Here is a 22,738-nt window from a genome sequence, read left to right as displayed (position 1 = left end):
GTGTCTGTAGGGCACAAGTCACAGTATGTGATGACATAATTCAATAGTAAACAAAGGGGATCTGCAGCAAAAGAGAAGGGACCACAAAGAAAAAAGCCTGTCTTAAGCCTAATGTATACAGGCACGAAATCCAGTTTGACTCCATTTTGTTATTACAGCAATCAGCAAGTAACAAACTGACAAAAACTGTCAGAGATACTCCACCACATTCAATTCCCAAGAGAGAAGTCTGATAGAAATCTCAATCTGAACTGTCAAAACCTGAAACAACTCTCTTGTGTAAGACAAAAGAGAAGTGAGAAGTGTCTGCGGCCCAGGCTCAAAATGCTGCTTGGAAGCTCCCACACCCACACACAGTGCAGGGTTCACCCTCCTCTTTACCAGAGGTGGCTCTGCTGAGGTGTGATGTGACCTGAGAGCTGAGGGCAGGAACACCTCCAGCTCCTGTGGTCCAGGGGGACACCAAATCAACAGCCTTCTCTGGGAGAACAATTCTTTCCTGGAGACCAAATAGCAGCAACTTGTGGAGGTAAGTGTTGTAACACGGGCATGAGGGAGGAGCTGCTTCATCATCATGATTTCATAGTACTTCCTGGTTAATTAAAGAGGTACTGCCTGAACACATCCAGTGGCCTTGAAGTCCTAGTCACTGGATTCAGGCATATTCTGTAAGGCATATATAAAATACAAGCAGCAGGCAATGGTAGTTCCTTCCCCTCTGTTCAGAGCCACTACAGAACTTAGAGAGCTATCTGTCAAATGTGCCACTGCAAAGGCAAGATCCTTCTTTGGAAAAAGGGAGAGACAGGACAACTCAGTCCCACACTAACCTTTCCAGCTCACTCAAACTTTGATGCCAACACCAAGTGGCACAATTTACATTTCAGATGTCAAAATTTCAGTCTCCACTTTAGTGCAAAGCAATTATATTTAAGTTGCTCCTTCTCACATGCCACAACATGGTCACTGAAGACTTCTTACATCCATCTTCTTTTTTATGTGTTGAAATTCTAATTTTAAGCACTGCATGGAAAAAGTTTTGCTACTGTTCTGAATATTGCAGATTTTTCTAGAACTTTAGGGGCAATAAGTATTTTCACTTTACATCTAGTAACAGACCACCCCCACCATTTATTTATTTTATGTGTAGCAGAAACAGTAAGGAGTCTCAGAACTCTAAAATAAAACTTGTCAAATAAGGACCTAAGTGTGACAAAGCTTCTAAAGCAAGAGCATCTTCAAGCTTATGGAATAACAAGACTCATAATTTCTAAAGCTTTATCTGTTAGAAATACTCACCTTTTCTTAAGCACTAAAAATCAACCTAACACAGTGAAGTACAAGAAAAGGACATTTACACAAAAGGTAAAATAATTTAAATATATTCTCTTTGAACAGGAGAATTTTTGCTCACAGAAGGATTGTAAGGATGAAAAGTAGACCCACCACATCCTGGACTGAATTATGGATTCAAAAGCCTTCACTCTAAGCAGTACATCCTGAAAAGCCTTTTGAAAAGGTGACATAAAAGCATTCAGTACACAGAAAGTCTTGCTTAGCAGACTTGGCTTCCTACATGTGCCATTAAGACAGAAGAACAGAACTTCAAATACAACAGTGTGAGCTCATAACCCCCATAACTCTGGTCTGGACTGTGTGGTACCACAATAAAAACTAGAGAAATTAAGGACACACAGAGTTACGAACCAATGGCACTTAGTATCAGACACAGGCTGTAACGAATATATAATGACATTACTTTTCCTCATCAAGAAAAACTTCAGTGTAGTTTCACACCAGCAGGCTCTGACTGTGAAGGTGACTGGAGAACTTTACAGCCCACCTTCCACTTCGATGTGCTGTTCAGCAGCTGTCAGCACACCCCAGGGGCTGTGAGCAGGGACATCCTATGAAGCACATCATGGAATGATGATCCAGGTGAAAAGCATCTATCCACAAAAGGGGAATGAGAGCGGTGGGGGCTTAAAATAAGCAAATACAGTTACATCTCAACACCACAAGGAATTATGATGAGATGATGACACCAAAGCAACAGTGTGCACTTGGAAAGGATAAATGGAAGGGTCAAGATCTTGAGTCACTAGTCAGTACATCCAAGACAACCACAGGAAAACTACTTCACAAATCAAAATAATTATGGAGTTAGAAAGAGCCTAACAGAAGTCTGGTAATGGAGAAGCACATGAGATGCACAAAGCCTGTTTTGATCCCTGTGCACTTGTCAGCAGCCAGTGTTCACACTGCTGGTCTCAGGTGTGTTCCTCAAGGCACTATTTGGGCACAGTACAACACATGCAAAGCCATCACATCCTAATATATGTAAAGAAAACTATCTCTACCTAATCCAATCTTATGCCTTTGTAGGATTTAAACTTACAGAAGTATTTGGGGGTTACATGTAATAACAAGTATGTAAAGTTTCACTGATCTCTTTAGGAACAGGCAGTTGCGCCTCAAGTGAAAAATTGTTTTCTGGACTCCTAAGAAAAGCAGCCATGAAGCAATGTGAGACAAGGTATCTTCTGCTGTGGTGAGCTGGAGCTCTGTAAGCAACTTGCAAGATTGAAATTCTTAAACAGAATATTAATGAAAGATCAAATGCAAAGACAAAGACACTGGGGAATTCAGCAAGGAGAAAGCTGGATTTTATAAGAAAGGCTGAATGAAAAGAGAGAAGACATGACTATTTTATGGGCTCGCAGTACAAAGAGACATCAGTCCACAAGAGCAAAGTCTGCCCAGGTTATCAGCAATCCCACTGCAGCTCACACTGGACCTACAGTGCCATGCCAGTGTCATGCCAGGCACTGAGCAGAAAGTGCTTCAGAGAATGAGGGGAAGCAGAAGCGAATGTGATTTTGCAAACTGAAAAGGTTATAACTTACAAACAAACAAAAAAAGAATGTGTTTGGGGTTTTTTTGCTAACTATTAAGTTTTTATTCCTTTCCATTACCCATATGTTGTGTGAGGATCTTTTTCAAGCCCATCTGAAACAACTGCATTTGTTAAATACTAGGACTTTTCAGCCCACAGAACAGTAAATACTTCGGATCTGGAACTGGATTTCTAGCCAGGCACATGCTTGAAGGCAGCCCATGAAATGTAAAGACCAAGGAAGAAATAGGACAGAACTGGAGTTACCCAGACATCTTCCCTAATACAGAAAAGGACAGAAGTCTTCAACCAATACTATTTCTCAAGCCAGGAGAGAAACAGAAATCAAGTCAGAAACTCAGGGAATTGTATTTTTTAAAAAGGAACAGAGGTTTAAGGTGTGAGTTGCTACAAAAAAAGTAAGAGAAGATGCATAGTGAGTTCTTTACCAGAACATGATCCATATTTCTAGAGAAGGGAATTTCTTCAGTATTATCTTCTCTAAAACACCATGGGCACACATATTTCTTCTCCACACAGAAAAATGCTAAGACTGAGTCCTAGAAAGACTCCTTCAGCCCAAAAGAAAATCTGTTTCTGTTCTTTTCCACTTGTCCTGCCTGCTGCTGTTTAAAAAAAAGGAAGAGATCAGCACCATACTTACACAGTGAACCAGCTGTGCTCCGTCCTCTTTTTGACCTTTCTTGATTAGCTTTTTCAGAAGCCAAAGAAGCTCTGGTTTGAATATTTCTTTTTACAGGGTTCTGCTGTGATTCTGCAGCCTTCTCCACTCCATGAAAGTATTTCATGTGATAATGCAATAACTTGGCTTTGCGGAAGGATTTTGAACAGTCCAAGAACTTGCATCTAAACTTGTGATCCTGGTCAACAGTTGCAGCTTTTTTTGATGCAAGAAAGTCTGTTCTCCTACAAGGTTTTGTTACTGTAAGAACAAAACAGATAAATTCCCCCATGCATTTGCTATATTTATCAAATGGTTTCCTAAACTTAAAACATCAAAAAAAGTTAGAGTAAGCATGCATTCAAACATATTAGCCATGAAATGCTAAAAATAAAATGTTAATGCTTTATCTGCCTTTAAGGTCAATAGCTTTAAAGGGAAAACTCTGGCCTACACTGCTCTTAAAAATTGGTTGGCACGGAGTCAGTGTTTTTATGAGTAAGTTACTGTTAGAAAACAACATTTTGGTTCCCTGAGTTCCTTGCCCAACAGCTGATACCAGTGTATAAGTGCTCCTTCAGATAAAAGACTGAATCACACAGAGATTATGTCTCTAAGTAATGTTCTATAAAGTATTTATTTAATTGTTTATAACTATTCACACCTTTGGTGAAAGCACTTTCCAAGGAAAACAGTTTTGCTTCTCTGCTAACCATTACCTCGCTACAGCTTTCTGGCTCCCACCCCTGCAGCCTGGCTATTTCCAAGGACAATGGAAGCAATATGTCAGAAAAACATTTTTTAAAGTAAAATTGAAATTTATTTCAATTTTGAAGCAGCAATGAAAGCATGAAACTAAGCAAAAGGAAAACTGCCTGCATCTGTTACAAAACATTCCCTATGAGCTATAGTTACCTAGTTTCTCAAAAATAGCAAGGAAAGTTTTCAGGCTCAAACAGAAGAACATTTTAAGGCACCTATTCTACAGAGCACTGCCATGCAACTTGGGGCTGTATCTAAATTGACCTGGTAAACTCCTAGTTCCTGTTTTACCATTTCAGAAACTTTTAATTCATGTTTTTGCTAAGAAACATACAAAAGAAACATTTTGAACTAAATCAGATTACTGTCACCACTATCTGTACACAATACAACACGGGAGAGGTAAAAATCAGGAAACATTCAGATATAAAGAGCTCTATGCAATTATCCCTCACTAATACACACACTAGCACAAAATCCCTCTCCAGCTAGGAGACAATTTCAAAAAGGTGTCATTTCTAAAAAAACAGCTTCCAAATACAATTTTTGAATTTGTTTTGCCAGTACTAAAATATTATTTCCATATTTATATGTATTTTCAACTTGCAGGATTAAGCAAGAAGTGTTTAAAGGTAAGATCCAGAAGTAGCAACAGTGACTGAGCACGAATGAAAATCAAGACATTGCACCAGAAGTAGTTGAAAACAAGGGATAAAAGGACCCAGAAACATTATGAACAAGAATAAGATTTTCTACAAGTGCACATATGCAGGAAGGCATCGAATGGGAGTGTTAAAGGTAGTGTCAATACAATCCTGGGATGAAAACACAGGACAGTTTGTTTACAGGTTTTTGGCATGCAGCAACAAAAACGGTGTCACTGAGCTGCAGACAAAGGTTATGTCCCAGTGCAGAGGCACCAAGACAGCTGTGCCTGAGGCACACTCAGCACTGAAGGACAAGGCTCGACAAAGAAACAAAACTGGAACACAGAGAAAACACAAGCAGCACTGACACCACAGAGGCTGATGTACAGGGAGGTGAACTCATGCACACCAGGCTGGATGACAGAACACTCAGTGACTCTACAGAAGGAAACAGTACAAACGAAGGCACTGCTTTTGGGGGTTTCACAGCAGCAATGAGCAGGAGGAAGACACTGTGGCATAGTCATGTTAAGAATGTGCTGACAGAGACATCAGCAGGACTGCAGCAAAGCCAGACTACTGAATCACACTTGCAGAATGACAAAGTTTGCCAAACCAAAATCAAAATATGCTGCAGACCATCAAAAGCTGCATTCAGAAAGACGGAAAAAGTATTTCATGGAGGCTCAGTGCAGTGGCTGTGGGCTTAGTGAAAGCAAACACAGAAGGGTTCTCTTGACTGTAAAGCTAAAAACCAGCATTCAGGACTATGAATGCTGAGAACTTGTTACTATTTAATAACTAACACGAAGGTAGGAAAACGTAACTGCAGCAGAAGGGAGTAATGGGGTCCAAAGACAGCAAAAAACCATTACAGGGATGACAAGGGAAACTGCTGTACCACCACACAATGTCGGGATGAGGCCCTGCATCCCAGCTCAGAGCACTGCCCCTTCACTGAGCTGGACAAACTCTGGAGAAAGACACAGGGAATGACTTTTAACTGATCAGCTACAGGTTAGAAGAGAGGACAGGATCATGTCAGCTGAAGCTTAGAAATAAGAGATAACAAAGGTATGGGGCAGGGGGAATGAAAGCAGACAAGAAGCTAACTGCGACATGCCAAAGGAATGTCTTTAGAGTAATAAAAATGCAGAAAATCCCACACAATTTGAAGTTGCTTAATTTATTCCCATCACCACCACATTTGGAGGCATTTTCCTTCTCTACAAGTAACACAATAGAACTCCCTGTCACCTGGGCACAGCAGACAGCTGATACCCAACTTCCCCACCCAGGGAAGCCTCTGGGGAGCCAACGCACCCAGTTGAGTGCTGTGGAAATCACTTCCTACACCAACACCCAAAGGGGCAGCTGCCATCCTTACAAACGGAATTTTTGCTCACAACACATGCTACTAAAACTGGTTTCTACAGAGAGAAAGTTTTGCTGTGTTATCTTCAGATTTTCAGGCACTTGCCTTTTCAGAGGAGCTCAGTAGGTGTTTTCCCTGAGCACAGAGGAAAGTGAATGGTAAGTTCACACCTGCTATTTCTTTTCCATGTTTATAACCAAAATTAAAACTCTTCATCTGGCTTTCCATTACCCATTACAACATTAAGCATAGACACTTAAGGTCAAGCATCAGTGTCTGCTTTAACTTTCAAAAATATCCCCTCAGTGTTCCAGTGAGGAAACCCCTCAGTTTTCACAGGGCTGAATGATCCAAGGGTCACACTGAGCACTAACTCCATAGTAAAACACACAGTGTGGAGCTCCCAAGTCCACCAGAGATGTTCTTCCCCCACCACCCATTCTTTGTTTGACCTGACTCCTGCTGGGACAGGAATATTTGGCAGCAGCACAGTACCTTGATTGAAGGTCTGCCATCCTGCAGCATCTCCTGCAGTGCCCTGCTAAGCGACTCCAGCAAGCCAGGAGTGCACAGAACTCTGCCCATTTTCCCCCAGTTAAAGCTGGCCTGGCTGCAGTTTCAAGCCACTAGATCTCCACATACAATTGCCTGTTAAACTGAGGAGACTTCCAGTCTCTATTTTCTGGTCTCCAAAGACATACTACATGAAGATCAAATTATTTCTTCACTTGCTCTTAAAATAAACACATTGAGTCTCTCCAGGACACATATTCTCTGGTACATTATCTTCACAACTGATTGTTACCATGACCTTTCTGACAGTTTTCACACTGTGCTTTGGACCACTTCTCACCTCACTAATTACTTATTTCTTTCAACTTATTTCTTCTGAAATCTTGTTTTTGCTGATCTCACCAAGCGTTCCTGATCATCATTTAAGCTCTCAAACTATATTTCTTCCTTCATTTTCAAAAACCTCTTTCTTTCAAGATCTCAGTTGTGAAACAAAAACCATCTTGCTTAATTGGTCTTCTCAAACTATTTTAGGTAAGGACAGCTTCCAAGCATTTCCAGTGCATCCAGAATCCATACAAGGAGATGCCTGGTGTAAGAAATACATACAGCATCAATAGTCACATTTATAAAGGCATGATTTCTTGAGCTTGTAACACTACTTGGTGATGCAAGAACTACTCACGGCAGTATTTCCCATGACCCTCCACTCACTATTTTCTCCCTGTGCTGGAACTAAACTGGTATCAATAAAAGCAGGGAAGCCTGTGCTGCACAGTGAGGGTGTGAGTGTGCAGTGCACCATGTGCCCCTCCATGTACCTTTACAGGAGCCAGGTGGGAGGAGGTAAAGGCTCTACCTGCAGTTTGGTGTAACTGAAACACTGGGACCAGATTGTGGTGCCTCATTGTAAGTAGCTTTAAGTGAGCAAGGCAGGAAGGACTTATTTACCTACCACATTGGCAAGCTCCAAGTGACAACTTCTACCCTCCCTTGAAGGGATCAAAGCCTACCCAGGTGAGCTGCAGGAAAACAGCAGCTCTCTCAAATGGATGCTTCTCCTAAATGAAACCAAAGCTAAGAGCAACAAAATTAGAAAAACAGGTGTAAGCATAAGGCAAATGGAATCCCCAATGCATGGCTATGCAAATAAAGAAGTAATTTTAAGAGTGCTGGGAAATACAACTACAAACACAATAGCAGATCTGTGCAAAGCAAAGGCAGCTCACCTTTAAAGTCCAATCAGTTTGTAAGAGTAAACTCACAGCTACTGTACAGTGCTTGTAAGTCTGTTTTCAGATATATGAAACAGAGCTTTAACTGGCTGCAAAGATTTGCCACCAGACTGTCACCAGCTTTCTGGAAGACAACTTGATTTAGCTAAATTCTGATCACCCTGTCTGGTCCCTTGTCCTTAGAGGTGCCAAAAGCCAGTACAACAGGATTTTTATCTTCAAGTACATTAATCAGAATTTTGTTGAAAAAATTTTAAAAGGAGCTTAAGTTTCGACAAGAAATGCTGTACTGCCCTTTCAGAACACATTACCAACATACACATTTTAAAACATACAATCATAAAAGGATTCCAGATTGTGTGTGCTGTTATCTTGGCAACTACTATGAATCTTGAGTCATCTACCAACCAGTCACTGAAAAAACACCCTTAAAAAAGAACGCTTTTGTATTTAAAAATTCCTGATATTCAAATGCTATAAAAATTACATTCTTCCTATAAATCATGCAGGGTAAAACTAGTACTAGCAGGGTGCATTACTCGCTAACAACCCTAACATATCACACTGAAGAAAATAAAGGTTATTAATGTTATTGTGTTTTGCAGTATTTTCCTAATTTCCTAGGAAGAGAATGAATTCTCATCAAGTGACTAGAATTAAAGCCTACAGACAAATAAAAACGTTAGTACTGGGTTACAATATTGCACTTGTTCTGTGTATCAGAAGCTCTTGCTGACCTGAACTTCCATGCTGTATTTTGTGGGAATCTTGCATGCAATAAACACCCCATTTTCCACCTGCACTTCTTCCCTTCCCAAGCCCCAAAATCAGTTTAATACACAGGGCAGACTGAGTGCATAACAAGCATAACTGTCTGACATACAGTTATTCTATCTGGAGCCCTGCATACCTGCTCCCTTCACAATCACCCGCAGCAGGAGTGAACCCAGCTCTCAGCCTCCAACACCAGATATTTTTAGGACAACATGCCCAGGCTCTGTAACACAACCACCCCTTCCACAAGGGCAGGAAGCCACAGGAGATTTTTGGAGGCATTTTCAGAGCCTACCCAGAGGCCTCTCCACACCCCTCCCCAGTAGCCGGTGCAAGAGCAAGGCCTGCTGTGCCCCATCAGGCAGCTCCTCAGCACTGGAGGGACTGCTCTGATCCCTGCTGTCCCCATCAGGCAGCTCCTCAGCACTGGAGGGACTGCTCTGATCCCTGCTGTCCCCATCGGGCAGCTCCTCAGCACTGGAGGGACTGCTCTGATCCCATGAGCAAGGCAGAGCACGGGGAGAGAAACACAGATCCACATTTAACTACAAAGCATTTATCCATGATAGAATCGATGTATTTTAAAACTCGTCTCAATAAACTGCTTGTCCATAACATTTTTAATGTTGATTAAGTATGGAAATGTAGATTTTTGTACTTTGATTTCAGGTGACAGTATTTACTCAAGAAGACCCAGTACAGTTTTTATTCCCCATCCTTACAAGTTCTCTCCAACAAAAACAACTGCTTGTCACATCTGGATGTTCACCCAGGTGCATGTTTGCCATTTATAACCGTACATGAGATGGCTTTAATTAAATAAAACAAAATCCATGCTCAGGAGTGTGGAGTTGTACATACCACCACCATGTTGAACTTCAAGTCAGAATTCAATGTGAGTGCATATTCCTAAATTAATCCAGCTTGCTCAAGTCCTGACAGGAATGCCAGGAACAAGAGTGCACAAGCTCTATCAGAGCCCTTGGGTAGGTGTGAGCCCAGCTCTGCTCCCACAGCCTTCCTGCTCGTACCTCCTGAAGCAGGCTCAGGAGAAGGCCACATCCCACACCCCCATTAGTGGGACTGACACCACACACACAGGGGTTACACATTCAGCTGGAACTCTCCAGAGTCTAAGCCCAAATTACAAATGCTCAGCAACAGCTGAAGGAGACCAACATCAAAAGAGTTCTAAATAGTAAAAGACCATTTACACATCCAACCTGAGCAAAAGGAAAGAGGGGGGTTCCTTCCTGCACTGAGGGTGCACACGAGTGGAAAGGGAGAGGACACCCCACTTGTGCAGTTCCCCCAGAGGCAGTGGAAGAGGGTATGTGCAAGCAGCAGGGAATTTGAAATAATCAAACAGGAGGGAAGCTTGCACACAGACATTACTCTAGCAATGCTGAGCAACTGTAAATCTCTCCAAATGCTCTGTTCCATTTAAAATTCAAGCTTTTTTGATAAAGCAGAAACTAGGAAATCTGTAGTTCAAGTTTTCCCACTTAGCTGTAGATCCAAGGATTAAAGTTATGAGAAATAATCACAGGACAGCACCACATTTTGACACAGTGTACTATCTGCATAGGAAATTTTAATTTGAAAAAGCAAGGTAGGAACACTCCCAGGTAAGAGAAAATAGAATATATATATATATATTATTAAGACAGACACTGAAATGTTTGAACTATTTCATAAATTTGCACTAAAGCATCTAAATAGTCTAAACATAAGGATATAAAAATGCACAATCAGGATTCCCAGACAGCAGTAACAGCAACGTTACCACATACCTGCAGCACGAAAAGGATAAAAGAACCTGATCTTTTAAGATGCTAGTCCAACTTAATCCAGAGTTCCAAACACTGGAAACAAGCATTTGTTACCTTCATCACTCATGCTGAAAATATTACACCCAGTCATTTAGAAATTATGATTTCCACTTTTAAGAAGATCACTGTCCATCGCCAAAGCACAAGATTAAAACCAAGTCCATAAGGAATAAAAATACACATTTTCTACCAACGCTAACATTGCAAGAATGCACAGTTTTTGTTAGTAACACTTGTACAAGCACAAAACACCTGGCATCAGTTGCCTTAAGAAATGCACCAATATTAAATATGAAAAATCTGAACCTGTAGCAGCAGAAGGTTCTTGACTTCTGACAGTAACAGAGGAACACTCAGTGTCTTCTGCTTTTCCTTCCTGTAAACTGGCATCTGTACCAAGTGCTGCACTTTGTGAGGTGTTTCCAGGTGATCCTTGTTCACTGAAACTTTGGTCAGGTTCAACAGGAATTTCTAACTGGGCTGGAATAAGAGAAGGATTTCCACTGAGTAAAATGCACACAAAATCATACTGCAGAACACGGGGGGTGTTCATCACCTCACATGGAGAACGATCCCCATCCATGCTCTGACTGCTCCTGGAGTCACACACAACACAGCTCCTTGGAGCAACTCTCTACATTTACAGCTCCCAGAAACACAGAGGCTAAGGAATTGTTTATAGTCCAAAATAGGACAGGTCTCCTCAAACCACTATCAGAGCTCCCCCAAAAGGGCACTAAAGGGAGTGTTCTCTCCACTAAGTCTAAGAATAAAACATTCTGAAAGTGTTGAAACTTTGTAATTACCTCATTTTCACTAGCATAACCTGCATTTTCTAAAAAAAAAAAAAAAAAGAAAAAAAATCCCAAACCAAACCAACAAAAACCCAAACCAAAACACCCCCCCCAACAAAACCAGAAACAAAACCACACACAAAAAACCAAGCCAAACAAAAAAAAAAAATCCCAAAAAACAAACCAAACACCAAAAAATCCCAAACAAACAAACAAAAAACCAAAAACAACCCTATCCCCACCAAAAAAACACCCCCACAATCAAACCAAACTATTTCTTTGGAGGTTGAAAAATATTCTTCTGCAAGGCCAGTTATCAGTTACCCTCCAGTGGAAAAGCTCCCACCACCCAAGGGAAATGCCAGGGTTACTGATGGAGAGGGAATCAAAAGCAAAATGCAACCAGGACAGCAGAGAGAGAGAAACTTTCCGTGAGTTTTCCCTGCACTGCTGATGCAATCAGGTTTTAATTGCAGATACAGAGCCTGCAGGTAAAGCAAGCGAAAATATAGAGCTTATAACAAGTAGATTACTACCTCACCACACAAATCCAGAGTACACCAGGAAGCCACTTACCCTTCTCAGACTCGTTTTGGTTACATACTGCATCTTTCCAGGGCTGAATTTCTGCAGAAGTTGTGACAAGATCCGTATTTAAAATCTCATGGCTAATACTGGATGAGAGTCTTGAAGATCGTCTCCTGATCTGGTCTCTCTCAGCATGATCTGAAGAGTTCTTAAATTTTTCCTGAGCTGGAACAGACATATTTAATGGTACCATGCAATTAAAGGATTACTAAATAGCCCACAAGCAAACTTAAGTTCTCCCCTCTCTGTGACAGTTTCCAAGTGTGTTTAAGGACTGAGGTTAACAGCAAAATCTAAAAAGCCTGGGTGATTAAGCCTCTGTAAAAGCTACAATTGTAACAGTTATAAATAAGCACAAAAATACAGCAAAAGCCTGTCACATAGAGCTCTAAACTTTTTTCTTCTAGTAACAGAATTGAAGTACAAATACAACCAGCATGTGGTACAACACTGTTCTGAACAGCAGCTGTACCAGAGACATAAGTAACAGCAAGAGTTCGATGATAATTCAGATACACAAACAACTGTGACCCCAAGCTGGATAATGTACACACACTGAAGTTTTAAGACTCTGTGGTCCTAAGGAAGGGAAAGAGCTTTCTTCAGATCTTCACCAATTTGGTCCTGAGACTACTACAGAGAATATAATTTTCTTTCCTCATCACCACACTCAAGCTCTTCAACCTCAACACACAATACACTAAGATAAAGCAGAAAGCTATTTGGCTGCAGTGACATGAATATTTATGTAGTATTAAAGTGCCTTTGCTAAACAATGTGGTAAATCCTGCATCTATTAACTAAGGAGTTTCTACAACTTTTAAGGCTTTTATAACCTTCTATATATTGGAGGCAATATAATCACTGCCTCCCCTATGTCTGTGAACTTCTTTATCAAGGCTCACAGCTGATGCCTCCTTTATCCAAACCCAACTTCCAAGATTTAGGAGGGAATTCCAACATGATGATGCCACATATGAATGGCCAATACAAGAAAAACAGGTGTTGAATTTCAGTCAATGCATCTATCAGAGTTCAAGGTTAATATTACAGACTTTTCCCGCTCCCCCATCCCTCAAGCTTGAAGACCTTTATATATATAAATAGTGTGAGAGCGGAGTACCAGAAAACACTCACACAGGTTTTTTTCAATCCTGGGACGCTTTGCTGGAACATCACCTCCTTTAGGGATTTTCCGACGTCTTAACTCCAAAGTTATGGGCTGCAGCGTCTGGGAACTTGGCTCTGTTCAGATAGAGAAGAAAAATCGACTGGATATGAAGCTCTGAAACATTAACACAAATTCCAAAGCCTTACAACCTAAAATACTGGACCTGCAGAAATACAGCTTCACCTCGTTTTCTGCCCACACAATAGCATTTAGTCCTACTGCAGGCATATATACATAATACAGGCTTTATAATACATGAAGGTTACCTGCCTAAATCTAATCTCTGATGAAGCCACTGAGGCTCCAAACCTGAAAAGTATGCTCTCAGCTGTCCTGAACAAAGAGGAGCTTAAATTTTTTTAAAAGTTTCTAGAGATGTAGGCTGTGAAAGAGCAAGACACTTATTCCTGTAGGTAAGTTTAGAAATGTTCTGACATATGGCCTAAACATTTAACCTTAGCTACATACCTGTTGGAGGTGTTATTGGTGGTCTGCCACGCTTTCGTTTAGTTTCTTTTGTGTTTTCCTGTGGACTCTTCACATTGTCATTCTCAGGCTTCTTCTCAATTTGTGTATCTACTGAATATTCCATATCATTCTCTGATATATTCTCTTTATCTTCTTTTCCATTCTTAGATATATTCTTTTCTGAGACCTTGCCTTTTTCCGAGATGACTATAAATTTTCCCTCTTTATCAGGTTGCTTAACTCGTTTCTCAGTCTTTAATGTCTTTTCATCTTCGTCTTTCTTTGCGTTACCTGCTGCTTTCCTCTGCTCTTTAAATTTCTCCCGGTTTTCAGGAGATGACGGAATTTCATTACCTCTTTCCTTAGGCTTAGCATCACCCACAATATTCTAGACAAAGAGAATGACATAAAATCAACTTATTGCAGTCTGAGGTCACCCCTCTCCTTTGTATTGAGCAGTCCTGCATCCTTGTCCCGTTTTTCAAAGGATGAAAGTACATGTTCTACTGCAACCCCTGTTAAAACTCAGAGCCACGTGAGCTGGTGAAATGCCAACAGGACAAAGCAAGAGCACAGTGCAACACATCCATCCTGCACAATTCAGGGGCAGAAGAGACTTGCTGTTCCTTTGTTCTCGGGTGCAGGTTGAGTCCCTACTGGCTTGTGCAGTACTGTTTGAAGTCTACTTGGGACACTGCAGAAGGAGTGGGAGTCCAGAGCACAGAAAAGGGCAAACAGCTCAATCACTTGGATGTGCAAAATGCTTTCCTTTCACAGAAGAGTCTCACTCAAAACAGACCTGCAGTTAGCTTGCTAAAAAATTGCTGCTAAAATTGCCAGGCAGAGTCATGTAAAGCAACTGCAATCACCAAAGTCATCAGGAACCATGTGATGTTAGAATTCACACATTTAAACTGAAACCCAAAATTTGGAACTTTTTTGTAATCTGTGTTCAGCATGAGAGGACATGAAAATCCTTAACAGTCCCTGGGCAGCACACTACTGATGCAACATTCAACTGCCACCTCATTTCCTCAGGGCTCTCATTAGATAACACTGGACCAGGAAGAACACCCTGTACCAACAGCTCACTGCTCCTTCATGTCCTTCCCTTTTTGTGATCAGGTTTCCTATTAACATCACTGGGAAGGGAGAGGATGATATACACTGATTTTAATTTTTTCCCCTTCCAATGATCCTACTACAGGCTGTCCCAGATGAACATAAACCTGCTAGCTTTGCACCTGGATTAATAATTTCTATTTGGTCACGTGCCAACACTGCCTTTAGTTCAACCACCTTCTCTCTTCCTGTTGCCTAATAACTTGAAGCATTAAGGAGCAACCATGCTCCTTTCCAGACAAAGTTCTGCAGGGCACAAGAAGCTTCAGCTTGGAACCAGGATCAGAGGACAGCAAAGGCTAAATACCTTGACAATTCTTTGGGGAAAGAAAGCAGACAGCTGATTTGAACTATAAAAAATTCTGAGAATACACTTAAAACTCACTATCTCCTTGTACTGCACTACATCTTGCCTCTTCCCACCCCAATCTTCCTGTCTATACGTGGCTTACATGAAGTGACACCTTTAAAGGTATTTTCAGACCATAGCCCTAAGAAATAATATTGATGCAATAAAATGGTGAACATGCAATCTGCTTCACCCTCTATATTATTTCAACCATACTTGGGACAGACTTGAATAAAAACAAAAATAAATCACTGTTTAAAAGTGTGAAATCGAACTGCCACATATTTCATGAAAACAACTAGGCAAATGGGAAGAAAGCCTTTCACCTTTTTTAGAGGTCCACATCTATATAGACTCCACAGCTATGGAAGAAGCTTCAGGGGAAACTCAAGCATTATTAAAAAAAAACAACCAACCAAAACCAACTCAAAAAACAACCCTCAGGCACTATGTTTCAGCACTTGTGCTGCTCACAGAACCAGCTGATTTGAATCCAGTCTGTGCTACTGGAACTCTCATAAGCCATCTTAGTCAAAATATTCTCAGGAAACTGAATCATGAATACAGTATGTCTGACTCACCTCCTGATGTCACTGATCTCTCAAAAGCTGCATGTCCTTGCAAAGGCACATTCACACTGTTTGGAGTCATTAGCATTTTACCATCACTGCTCAGTATAGCCTGTTACACCCTCTACACTCTCATTAAAGAAATTCTGATCAGCTTATGATGCTCCCTTGAGGAATCAGGTGGGTTTGGAGTCTTTTTTTTCCCTTAACAACTACTAAGATATGAGCCATGTGTGCCTTCGTGGCTCCAGCCTCCCCTCCTGAAGAACAGAGGGAGAAACCTTCCCTCCATGTCCAACACGCTGCTGTACCTGAACCTACACTCATGGAACTCACACTCATATCCCAATCCTGAGCTCTCCAGTGGCTCAAGGATTTTTTTTTTTAAACTTTACTTGTTGTGTAAACAGAGCTCACTAGGAAACTCACTTTATACTGCTTTATGCTAATGGATAGAAAAAATGTTCTAGCATAACTGAAAGATTCTCTTAGACTGAGAAAGCTGGTCAGTGGTTAAAAGGAGAAAAAAACCCAACCCTTCAGCTCCTTTCAAAAACTTTCCAGAGCTATGCAGAAACATGAAACTCCCCAAAGGAGACACAAAATATTTTGGCTTTCTTATCCAAAATCTTTCTTCAGACTGTTCAACTTCATCTATTTAATGCTAAACATTGTGGAAACATTTCTCATGGCAATGAAGATTATGCAGGTAGTTCCCTTGTGAGTATTAGTCAACCTTCAACCTGGCACCTCGATAACCATTTAAAAGCTACTAAGGGCACTTTGTGGCAAATCTGAAATAGTTTTCCCTCTCAGCCTAGCAGATATAGAAATCTGGTGACCTCCAAGGAACGGCACACCTTCTCACAACAGTGACAGATTCAAATTGTGTCACTGATAATTCACTACTGGAATCTGTATTTAACACTTGTGCTGGGCAGACAGAGTAAATTTCTTTGCTCAAACAAGTTTCAGAAAACTAAAAGCAGAGGGCATGACAAAAAACCACAGGTTACAGCTGATGAAAGATCTAAAACTTTTAAACCCTCCCTGTAATGAAAATTATTCTGAAGCAGGTACTTAGGAAGCTTTGACCAAGGTACTCAAGACTAGAACTCGTCAGCCTTTCCTACAGAGTGCTCACACATGAAAATCAATGTACAAAGCAGTATTTCTTCCTTCTCACCACAAGCAGGAGAAATTTTTTTTTTTTAATATGATTTACTACTACTTTCCATCATGAGCTGAAGGTTGAACCCACCACACTGAGCAGGTGAAGGTTGGTAGAACAGCCAAACCACAGAAGTAGAACAAGGAATAGTTAAAAAAGCTTATTTTCTCAGAGTTGTGAGGTTAAAGATTAATAACCATGTTCCTTAAAAGTCTCAGGACAATTAAGAAGTTACTCTGGAAAGGAACAGTTTCTGCCCCCTCCACAGTTTTCATCTCTTTATTTTTAAGGCATAAATAAACTAACCTCAATGACTTCTTTAGTTCAAGAGGTGCACTTAAAGAACCCGAACCCAAGAGCTTTGGAAATCACACCACAAAGGTTCACATAACCTCTTCATTTTAAGACACTTCATTTCAGACATACTGTGTTTTAGCAATAAGGGTGTTTAATTCATTTCATGTTTTATAATTCATCAAATCCAGCCACCTGAACTGTTCATCTTCAAATACACTAGCAGCACAAGCACAATACCTACCTGATCTTTGGAAAAAGCTTTGACATGAATGTTCTTGACTGTCTGAACTACACCATCATAAAACTTCACAGTGTAAGTACCTAAAATTTGAAAATAAAGCATGAGTTCAAAGATCAGAAGTTATTTAACAGAGCATTTCCTACCAGCTCCAATACTCCAGCTGAATACTTAGCTCTAGACAAAAGATGCCTTATCTACATCATTAGAACTCTCAACAGCAGAGCTCCCATCACAGGCCAAGTAAGGGAGACTCAGCAAAGTTACCCAAAATAACTCTGGTCAGAATAAAGATGCATGTCTAATCTTTACAGAGTTGCTCCTTAGATGCACTTTACTCAAAAAATTCCAAAATTTTCTTGGTGGAATATTCTGATACATAATTACACAGCCTTTTTCTCCTTGATCTTAAAACACAGTCAATCTAAAGTAAGCCCAGCACTGGAACAAGTCCTTCATGGTTCCCCTCCACATCCCCTCTGCTTTTTAAAGGGCTTTTACAGCTCTGACACTAGTTTTATTGCAGTTACATGCATCTCTTGACAACAAACTTAAGGAATAACTTTTCTCAAATATATACTTAAAAAAATTACTGACTGGATATCCCAGCAGAAAGGTTTTATCTCACTAACAGGATAAGAGGCTGAAAAAGCTGATGGCAGACGAACACAATTGAAAATACAACTTCCCACAGCTTTCTTCTGTCTGCTGTACTACCTTTCCACCTAAGCAAAGAGGTCCCAACACAATTAGAAATATATTACTAACAACCATCACAAAACCAGAAACAAGTCCTTACCATCCTTGTTAACAGAAGTGACTTTGGCCGGATAGAAGCGACAGTCAGACCAGCAGGCCAGCACCTGGTCATTGATGTGAAAGCCCTGCAAGACACGAGTCAAAAGTGTCTTCAGCTGAGAATTACTGAAACATATAACCTTATTAAAACATTACAATTATCAGCCTTCCAATATTTAAAAGAAACTGCACATTAAACTGCTACATACTCAAATGTCCTGTAAGTTCTACTTACTGCACAACCTTCTTCCTCATGCAATCCTTCTTTTCTTAACTGTATTTTCTCTAAGGGACGCAAATAAGGACTGTCCCAGCAAAACCATTCATCATATCTATGGTTCCAGCGTTTGAAATGGATAAGTACTTTTCCCTCTTCATAATCAATCTCTTCAATGTGAGCTGGATACCTGGTCAAAGGCAGATTAAAATACTTTATTAAGAGTAAGGTAAGCTGTGTCAGACACTTCATACAAACAGAGCTTGGTTTAGCTTCTCCAGTCTTATTACTAATTGGATGTATCAATTGTATAAGCAATAAAGATGATACAAAATGACTGAGCAAAGCACAGAACAAACCCCAAAACTGAACAGCAAAGGCAAACGTTGGCTGCAGCAAAAGGAGACAACTAAGGAGTTCTTAGTCTGGGGTGGAAAAAGAAATGTAACTAGAGATCCAAAAGTCAGAAGAACATTCCCTACACCTAGATATTTCACATTTTACAAAACTAATATCTTTAGCTCATTCTTATAAAGAATAACACCTGGGGGTCAATGCACTCACTTCTCCCAGATATCCATCAACAGGCATCATGAATCATCTTCCCAGTGCAACAGCAAAAGCCCAGCAGGCACACTAAACCTAATCTAAGTTTTAGATTCCCAAAGTTAAATTTCATCTGCAAAGTCCTGGGATTTTAAATATAAATCTCTCAGAAGTAGAGGAAACTGAGATGAGTCAAATTCAAATGTTTCTGATCAGGAAGACTTTGTAAACTCTGTATTTCTTTAAATTGCATTGGTAATTTGTAACTTCAGCAAGTATTTTGGAATCACAGCATATTTCACTACCCCAACTGAAGATAGCATCCCAAGTACCAATGTTTTCCTCTCCACAATAACACCAGGAGAAAATTTCCACTTGTTGGTGTTTTGAAAGAAAGGCAAGGCCTCGGTGAACTCTGGAACAAAGGGCTGAAGACAAAACCCAAATCCACAAGTATTCTTTACCTGGTAAACCACACTTAGAAGATAGAACAAGAGGTAGAAAGAAGTGGCATCTCAAAAGGAGACTGATACTACACAATAAAGCCCAGACACAACAGAATTAAGACTTAAATGCAAACCAGGCTACCATTTTACAACCCTACCCACACAGAGGAAAAGCAAAGCTCCCTACAACTGAAATCCTCCAACAGATGTGAGACACATCCAGTCATGATTTGTTTAGATAGAGCTACAAATAAGCCACACTAGACACTTACACTGCAACCACAGACTAAGGCCCTGCTTAACACTCAGTGCCACATGCCTCAAACCATGGCATTAGTTCATCCCAGTGTATTGCCAGAACACATGCAGCAAAGGCTGTGGAGGAGAGGAAGTCAAATGGAAGATACTCATGGCAGGGACATCTCTAACTCACTACCAGCTTCCTAGAAAAGAAGCAACTTCCTTTGTGTGACAGTCAAGGTGTTTCATATTTAGGTGACCTCAAGCACTGCCCTCCACAAGTTCATGAGGGGGCAGTAGTCACAGTCACAAAGTAGTTCTACTAAACATAGGTTGTTTTTGAATATCACTAAGTACAGGTAATGACAAAAATCAGTATCCCATTCCCTACAATGTGAGTGCAGCAAAAACAGGTAGGAAATCTCAGGTCCTCTCAATAAGAGAGCAGCCATCAGGACTGCAGTGGGCCTAGGACTTGTCTAGTTCTCAAAGGTGAAGAGGGAAGCTGACAGAAGTGACAGAGTACTGACTCAGTACCAAGATAATCCCTTTCATGCAGATAACTACCTCTGGTAAACACAATTCACTGTCTCCCACTGAGGAGAGACAATCCCAAGTGACAAGAGCCAACTAAGTCCACAATGTAAGACTGTTCCCCACTTCATATGCAGTAAAAAGGAGAACTTTCTCCGTCAGAACCATCATCCCAGAACCACACACCAGTGCCATCTGCACCTATCCCACCTCACCTTCTAAAGACTCCCTGATGGGAGTCCAGACCATCAAGAAAAACACACCTGACAGTGAGACCAAATTTCAGCTTGGCTGAGTTAGTGTGGTTGAACTAGAGCTCTCAGGCAGTTCCTGGAGAACATGCTGCAAAGCCTCAAAATCTTCTCTTTCTGAAGCAATGAACATCAGCAAATGTCTGTTCAGTGCTCTCAGTTGGAATAGTAACCTGCTAGAATCTGTGCTAGATCTGTCCATGAACTCTGACAGCCCCCTCCCCAATACCACCTTCCTTTCAGATGACAGCACTGGCAGCTTCAAAACAAAGCAGAAAGGTTCACAGGTTCTCAACAGCCCTGAGCACCACACACTGACAGTGCAAAGCTTCCTTCTTCCCACACCTGCACCCCTTCACAGCACTGAGCAAGCACACCGTGTCAGGAGGCACAAGTGTTCCCTCATCTCTACAGAAGAGTAACAGAGCACATCCATACACATCCTCCAAAAAGCCTGTGAACACGCCAAGGGGTAGAGGTAACTTAAATTCAGGCTTGTTTATCAAAAACAACGTACTCTGGGAGGGCACACAGAGTGAAAGGCCAATAGCTGAAGCCTGGCTAAGGCCTAAAAGAGAGTAGGAGCCATGTGTCCAGGGAGGCCCAACACATCCTCCCCCAAACCACAAAGGAAGCATTCAGCTGACTCAATGGGTATTCAAGGCAGCTAACTGATCCTGCGTAAGAAATCCCCAACTGGTACTGATTTGAATATTTATCTAAAACACTGTGAAAAACAAGCTGAAATCAGAGACAACTTCTTGCAATTTACTGGGAGGGCAAAACAAGCAGTTTTCCAGTTCAATTTGAAAGGATTGGTGAGCTCTACCTTTCAAGGCCTTAGGAACTGGCTAAACAGTAAGGGAAAACCTTTTAAGATGCCCAAATTGCTGGCATTAGTTTTGTAAGAACCCAAGTGACAATCAAAAACTCAAAGAGCGTAACTCTCAATAGATCACAGTTAGCAATGACTGGTCACTTCAGACCACAGCTGTCAAAGCACAGCAAACAGTATGAAAATGCATTTATGGCAGACACAAATGTAAAACTATCCTCTTCTGGGAAGACGTAAACATCTAGAAATTCTCTGGACTACTCTATCTCCATTCTTCTTTCCTACACACCAAAACAGAATTGCTATTAACTCCCACTCCCTTGGAGCTGGGAAGGGACAAGTTTAGTGCAGTCAAAGCAACGCAGAGAGGAAAGAAGAACCAGTACTGCAAAGGACAACAGGCATGGGGGTTCATCATTCAAGTACTGACACCAATTCCTGACAGCATGAACAATTAAACTCGTGGGACTGACAATCTAAATCTTAACAGGGGACACCACACACTCACAATACTAATCTGGTTTCAACACTCTAGAGCCCTAACCAGAATCAAAAGTCTCTTCACATCCATCTTACTCAGACAACAGACTGAAAAACTTGGGAGGTGTCATTAGAATAAGGTAACACAAGAGATGCCATTATTTGCCTGCTACAGGTAACCAGTGCAGTTGTCTTCTTAGTAAGAGAGGATGCAGCCAGCCAGCACTAAAGAGTTTCAATGATCCCATGTAAAAGGTTTCAGGAAATCAATTCAGCCAGGACAGTGTGTCCATGTCCATCACTACTATAACCCCCTGTGGGATCTGTCCATGCAGGACTGTCCTACTGGAGCAGTCCCACTCCTCCACCCTCTTAACTCCAGCACTATGTAATAGGAGACCTTCCAGCAGGCACAGGGGCACCTCCATAGAGCCAGAGCTCTCCTCCTTTAGCACCTCGAGGTCAACAGACACTGTCACGAGTCTTTCATGACAACTTTGATGCATCAACCCAAGCCCCAAGAACTAAGCCAAGCACCAAAAGTACTCACTGTACTCCCTGGAGTTTGAGCATAGGAGGGGACAGGCAACTGCACCAGGGAGTGAAGTGCACTTCCAATATGCTGCAATTCCAAATACAGCACAGCAACCTCCAACATGAGCTCTACAGCTGCAACTTTGCACTCTGGCAAGGAGCAGACCCTGCACTGACTACTCTGCTGGCACACACACAGTCTGCTCTTCTTCAGTAGGGTTGGCATCACATCCAAACACCCTCCAAGTCCTGAACTAGCAATTCAGGGCACAAGTCACTGCCATGAAAGAGAGGTACATGGGGCTCTGAAATGAAGTACTTCCCAAAGCACCACTGCCATTTGAGCAGCAGTAGTGGCCCATGAACTGACGGAT

At 41.2% G+C, this 22,738-nt stretch overlaps 1 protein-coding gene across 6 annotated transcripts in view; it reads right to left on the bottom strand.

The window, feature by feature from the left end:
- Positions 1–22,738, bottom strand: part of PHF20 (PHD finger protein 20) — a 64,440-nt gene that overhangs the window by 28,175 nt on the left and 13,527 nt on the right. For 4 of the 6 annotated variants that reach the window (XM_027704640.1, XM_027704641.1, XM_027704642.1 and 1 more), the window contains exons 5-12: positions 18,517–18,688; positions 18,283–18,367; positions 17,487–17,566; positions 13,738–14,125; positions 13,236–13,343; positions 12,087–12,263; positions 11,023–11,196; positions 3,561–3,839 (exon numbers count right to left, since the gene is read on the bottom strand). In XM_027704640.1, coding sequence (XP_027560441.1) covers positions 3,561–3,839; positions 11,023–11,196; positions 12,087–12,263; positions 13,236–13,343; positions 13,738–14,125; positions 17,487–17,566; positions 18,283–18,367; positions 18,517–18,688 — 1,463 coding nt within the window. The remainder of the gene's footprint in view (positions 1–3,560; positions 3,840–11,022; positions 11,197–12,086; positions 12,264–13,235; positions 13,344–13,737; positions 14,126–17,486; positions 17,567–18,282; positions 18,368–18,516; positions 18,689–22,738) is intronic. The other 2 variants (XM_027704643.1, XM_027704644.1) reach the window with 1 other exon arrangement.

Source organism: Neopelma chrysocephalum, unplaced genomic scaffold (assembly GCF_003984885.1).
Source record: "Neopelma chrysocephalum unplaced genomic scaffold, ASM398488v2 Primary Assembly neopelma1_286, whole genome shotgun sequence".
In the NCBI taxonomy this organism is placed as follows: domain Eukaryota; kingdom Metazoa; phylum Chordata; class Aves; order Passeriformes; family Pipridae; genus Neopelma; species Neopelma chrysocephalum.
This window is presented reverse-complemented; position numbering and strand designations above follow the sequence as displayed.